General features: G+C 46.7%; 1 protein-coding gene across 3 annotated transcripts in view; it reads right to left on the reverse strand.

Annotated features, from left to right (window-relative positions):
* The window catches only part of CPPED1 (calcineurin like phosphoesterase domain containing 1), a 50,652-nt gene extending 44,885 nt beyond the window's left edge, over positions 1 to 5,767 (reverse strand). For 2 of the 3 annotated variants that reach the window (XM_042798485.1, XM_042798484.1), the window contains exon 1: positions 5,385 to 5,759. In XM_042798485.1, the coding sequence (XP_042654419.1) occupies positions 5,385 to 5,676 (292 nt within the window). In that variant the 5' untranslated portion in view covers positions 5,677 to 5,759. Of the gene's footprint in view, positions 1 to 5,384 lie in introns of all 3 variants that reach the window. The other variant, XM_042798486.1, reaches the window with a different exon arrangement.
* Positions 5,768 to 6,000: the final 233 nt, after the last annotated feature.

Genomic DNA, 6,000 nt, shown 5'->3' on the forward strand with positions numbered 1-6,000 from the left:
CTACTATTTTTAAAAGACATACTTTTAAACTTCAATAACTATCAAAGTAGGAAATGCCCCCTCAGATATAGTTTATTTGTACTCAGGGCTACAGAATGCTAAACTCTAGTCAAGCCTTTATGCCCACCCCCCAACTTAATACGTAAACTCATCACAGAAACTTTACAGCTGAAGACTGTAGGTGTGAAGGGGGGTGGCTTGCATAATGACAAGGTGAAGTCACAGAAAGTTGCTCAAAACCCACGTAAAAATTTGCCTAATTCACATGAGAGTTGGAGACAGTATTGGGAATGGAATATGCTAGCTGGTAAGCAGTTCTGATCAGTGCTCAAAAATATTACTGTTGAAGAGCTCTAGAACAGTAATCACAATGTGCCAAGATCCAACACTCATGTGAGAGCAAGAAAAAATAAGAAATCAACTGCAGTTGTATTTAATTTCAAAGGAAGGCGAATTATATATAATTATGATGCTTTTAAAAAGTGCAAAAATCCTTGAAGGCAGCATGGAAACTATTCAAAGACACTATTCCAGAGGCTCAGACCATATGCACAGCATTTACAAATAACTTCAGAAAGACCAAAAAGAATCCAGACAGACTAAACAACATAAACAACAGCCATAAGGATGCTAGTAAGAGCTGGGCAGCATCCTCTAAAAAGCTAGAGCATCCAAATAAAGAAAGGAAAGATTTTATACACTGGAAGGTTAGATACGAAAGTAAGAAGTCAAGCTAAAAAAAGTAAAGAACCACTGGAAACAGCGTAAATCTGAAAACTAGTACAGTCCTTTTTAGAGAGATTAGGAGCAGGTAGCCTGCCAGACATTCACTAAGGTTAACAGATGTTCCAGACATGCAAGATGCACCCAAAGCTAAAGACAGAACAGATGTAAATGTAAATTTTTGTATCCACGTTTATTGCGAAGGAACTTGTGAAGATCTAATGCCAGAATTCTTCCCTACAGACAGTGCATCAGATCTATCTCAAATCCAAATACCAGCAGATAATTCAACAAATAGACATGAACAATATCAAATCACTCAGATTAGATGGCATCCACAGAAGAACTAAAAAGTAAAAAACAGCTGACCTGTGGGGAGTTACCTCTTGCTTAAAACTGCCTTTGCACTAGAGGAACAGGAATATGGCCAGTATCACACCTACATTTAAAAAGGTGTCCCGGACAATCTGGTAACTACTACTGACTACAAAACTGGCACCTGTCTAGGCAAGTTAATGGAACCTGTAACAAAGACAGTAACTTCTGCACTTAGATTCTTCAGAAAGAGTAACCAACAGCTTTTACATTGACAAGGGAAACCTACTTGATACCATCTCCAAGAGGTATTCGATAGTTACTCACCAAAAACTTCTAAGGAAGACAAGCTGTCTTGAAATATGAAATTAAGTCCTCATGTCCTGGTTTAGGCCCAGGTGGCAACTAAACACCACGCAGCTGATTAATCATTCCCCCCTCTCCCCGCCGGAGGATGGGGAGGAGAAAATATAACAAAAGGCTCACAGGTGGAGAAAATAACAGAGGGCTCACTCACAGTTATGCTCACAGGCAAAAGACAGACTAGACTTGGGAAAAAAAAAAATATCATCAATTTGAACACCATCACCACCACCAATAATTTACCAATCAAATCAGAGCAGGATAGTGAAAGAATACAACCACATCTTAAAACCACCTTTCTCCCAACCCCCCACTTCTTCCCCGGACTCAGCTTTGCACCTGATTTCTCTGCCTCCTCCCCCTCAGCAGCAGAGCGGATGGGGGGTTGTGGTCAGCTCACCACCCGTTGTTTCTACTGCTCCTTCCACCTCAAGAGGAGGACTCCTCACACTCTTCCCCTGCTCCAGCGTGGGGTCCCTCCCACAGAAGACAATCCTCCACAACTTCTTCAACATGAGTCCTTCCCACAGGCTGCAACTCTTCACAAACTGCTCCAGCGTGGGTCCTTTCACAGGCTGCAGTCCTCCCAGCAACAGATGGCTCCAGCACCGGCTTACCTGAGAGTCAGGGCCTTCTTCAGGCACAATCACCTGCTCTGGTGTGGGGTCCTCCACGGGCTGCAGGTGGGCATCTGCTCCACTGATGACCTCCCTGGGCTGCAGGAGACAGCTTGCCCTCTCACCATGGGCTGCAGGGGAGCCTGCTCCAGTGCACCTCCCCCTCCTTCTTCACTGACCTTGGTGCCTGCAGATGTATTTCTCTCACTTTGCTCCCCCTCAGCCCAGCAGGTTCTTCCCCTCTAATCACAGAGGCACAGACAGCCTTGCTAATTGACTCAATCTTGGTCAGATGTGGGTCTGACTTGACTCCTGTGAGAAGCTTCCCAAAGCTGCCCTGGCTCCACCTCTGTAGCTCCTCCCCTACTACCAAAACCACACCACACACAAACCCAACACATCTCACATGCATAAAAAACGGGTAAGGAAAAAAATAAATGGACAAGACACACAGACCCCACCTATATCTGTACTGGGACCCATACTGTTCCACAAATTCAAAACAATCTGTAAGAGCAGCTGAATATCAAGGAAGTTAAATTTGCTAAAACTGAGCCATTTGGCAGTGTGAGAATAACGCTCAGCTGTGAAAAACTGGGGAGAGACTTCATTACCCAGGGACTGTTCAAGAAAGCAGATGAACTTCAGTGCAGAAAAGTGCAGGATAGCGCACATGGGAAAAACACCACCAACTTCATAGAAACAACAACAGTTCTTGCAACTACTACAAAGAAAAGTCACCTCAACATGCAGCAACAGCAAAAAAAAAGCAGAGATAGGAAAAAGAGAACAGAGCAAAATAAAAAATATGAGAAGCAACTGAATAAAGAGTGTGCCAAAGACTGGTGAGGGAGGCATGATGTGTGGAACTGAGAACATGAGTATGCAATGATGGTTATCTGCCTCTTCCAGAAAAAGGTTTTGGAACCATCAGCTAAAACTAGAACAAGACAGGTTCAAAACAGAGACACTTCTCTGCCAGCTAAGCTGATGGTACTATCACTTGTTTAGTTATGTGATGAAAGGCGATGTACCTATTTTCACAGAAATTCTTTGCACAGCATGTTACTGGTATACTTGGAACAAAGAAAAAGCCAAACCAAACAAACAAAAAAAAAAACATGACTTTTTTGGGAGAAGCGGTAAAGTCAGAATTTACCCAAACATATGGTCCTGTTTCTTCACTAAAATACTAATGAAAGTAGTAGACATCTGAAGTATAATTTCACATGGGTAGAAAAGACGACAAATTTATTAAGACAGACAATGAAGAGGTCCCTTGCCAATAAAACAGGGTATTTATGCACTGTTTGCTACTATGCTCCACTGATTAAATGGGTAATTTAGATCCCTAACCTTGGGTTTCTGATTCACACGTCACATACCAAGAGTAGTTTAGAGCAGCTTACTGGTATAACTTCCACATTACGTGAAAGCAGACTGAACAAATTACTGTCAGGGGACTGGGTGCAGAAGAGTGATTTTGCAGAAAGGGTAATAAGAAAAAAAGGAAATTAAACTCTCAGGGGTGACTCTCAAATTTTAAAATGAAACAGCGTGCCAAGCCATAGCAGTGGTAGTAAACATTTTGTGTAGCTACCTGTTCAACAGAGAGTGAAACCTAAAGCTTGAGGAAAGCAACAAAATACAGACACCTGATTTTCATCTTATACTGCAAGAAACTTTGCCCCAGTTTTGTCAGCTCTTGGTTCTGTTTTTTTCCTAATCATTTAGTTATTAAAAGGCTGTGTTGAACCTTATCCTCTTAAGAAAGAGACAAGTAAATTAATGACAAAGAAACATTGTACCCACAGATAATAGCTGAACTATGATAGCCTAAAATGTCCTGAATAAGATTAACAACAACCAGTTGGTCAGAAAAGTCTTAATTAATATTTAAAGAATGCCAAACAAGGACACTTCAGGAGAAGGAAACATATCTGAATAAAGTTACCCAAATTACATTTTTTCTTCCATGATTAAGGCAATTTTCAAGAAGTACTTAGATAAAGCTTTTGTTCAGAAATTTTTACACTGCCGTTGAACACTCCTCTTGTTACAATTTCACTATACAGTTGACATAACTAGATGGTTTGTCTGCCATCTGTCCCCTCAACAAATGCTAGGCATTCTGTTCCAAACCAACCACACCATCTGCAATTAATAGGTTGCCAGAATGACTGTATACATACACTTCACATGCTCAGAGTTGGTGATTTTTCTTTATTTGGCAACAAGCAAAGCCAAATATTTCCAATGAAAACCAAGAAAATACCACAAAATTATTGGGATTGAATAGCCTTGCCACCTCACCAAACCAATATGATTTGTAATTTATAAACAAATACAAGGAAATAAAATACCTTCCCTATGTTGCAATAGAAAAAGATTTCTTAACACAGAGCTAGTTATGCACCTGAAAAACCAAGGCACACTACAGAACATCTATCCATGGGAGAATTTTACTAACAGTTGAGATACGCATAGATGTTCAGCATACTCCTCTGTGGGTCCAGCCAAAGACAAGAACCAGCAGTCAGCAGGTGGCTGCCATCTTTGGCCTGGCACCAGCCTTGTTACCTTATTCACCTGGGAGGAGGTAAGCCTAGAACCACGACTCCTATGGAGTTGACTTATGCTCGGGCACTGCTAACCACAGGGGTCAACAGGGCTGTCTGCCCAGCGTGGAAGGGCCAGTGGAGGAACTAGCTGGTGACCTACACCCCAAAGGCTAAAATACCTCGAAGAAACTGGGATCTTATCTAGTTGCATCTGTTATGGTACACCTGCCTTTCCTTTAAGTAACATAAACAATGAGCTACCTGTTAGGTCACCCCTACAGGTATGAACACGATACCAGTGCTGGCACTGACAGTTTCACAATCTACGGACATCAAGTTCAGCAGCACTGACAAGCATTTTAAAACTAATATGGTGCTGGACATAGCTGGCATCTTCATCTGAGCCAGAGCCACCCGCGCTGCGGTCAGGACCGCGGGGCAAACGCTTCATCGCGCCTCAGCTCTCCCGCTGACGTAACGAACTTGGGACGCTTGGGGCGCGCCCCGGCACCACAGCGGGTTCAGCCGAGTCCCCGACGCCCAGCAGCAGCACGCCGAGCGCCGCCGGCTCCCCCGCGCAGTGGGCTGCCTAGCACGGGCTTTCCCGGCCCCGGTCCTCCGAGCGTCTCCCCCTCCCCGGCAGTGAGCGCTCCGCCCGCCGCCGCCGGTGAAAGCCCTGGGCCTCCCCTCCACACGCCCCTCCCGCCCGGCTGCGCCGCGGGGAAGACAGCCCGCCGGAATCCGCAGCCCTATGCCGAGGTTCCGCCCGGCGCTCCCGCCTCGGCGTGGGCCCCACGCCGCGTACCTTGGCGGAAGGTGGTTAGAGTCCTGCCCCGGGCTCTCAGAAACACGTCGGCCTCCTCCACCGTCGCCATAGCTCCCGCCCGCCGTGCGGTCGCTGCCGAGAGCCGCCGCCTGGCCCCAGACCGGCGAGGGGGCGGCACCGCCTCCGCCGGGGGCGGCGCCTGGGCGACGGCGGGAGAAGCCCCGCCGCAGGCCCAGGAACGGGACGCGCCGGCGGCGCAGAGTGTGCTCGGCCTGAGCAAGGCGGTTGGCAAGGAGTACGGTCGGGCAGCAGCGGCCGGAGAGGCTCCCATGGGAGCGGGGCGGGGGCACGGCCCCAGAACGGGGAGGGGGTGCCGCGCCTTGGCTCCCCGGCACCGCCATCTTCGGGAAGCAGTGGGGGACGGTTGGTGGGGGCGGGGGGCGGCGCGGCGACATGGCGGCCGCGGGCGGGCTGGCTGGCCTGCAGTGTCTGCGAGTGAGTGCGTAGCCTCTGGGAGTGAAACCTGCCCCAACGCAGCACTGGCTTTTAAGTTAATAATAATATTAATAGATTTATTTAATTTTCAACTTTTTCCTAACCTGTGAACGGAAGTAAACCGATGTTATCTAAAAGCATCGGCAGTCTCCCTCTGTAC

This window comes from Tyto alba, unplaced genomic scaffold, assembly GCF_018691265.1.
Source record: "Tyto alba isolate M040663 unplaced genomic scaffold, T.alba_DEE_v4.0 Super-Scaffold_28, whole genome shotgun sequence".
Taxonomy (NCBI): domain Eukaryota; kingdom Metazoa; phylum Chordata; class Aves; order Strigiformes; family Tytonidae; genus Tyto; species Tyto alba.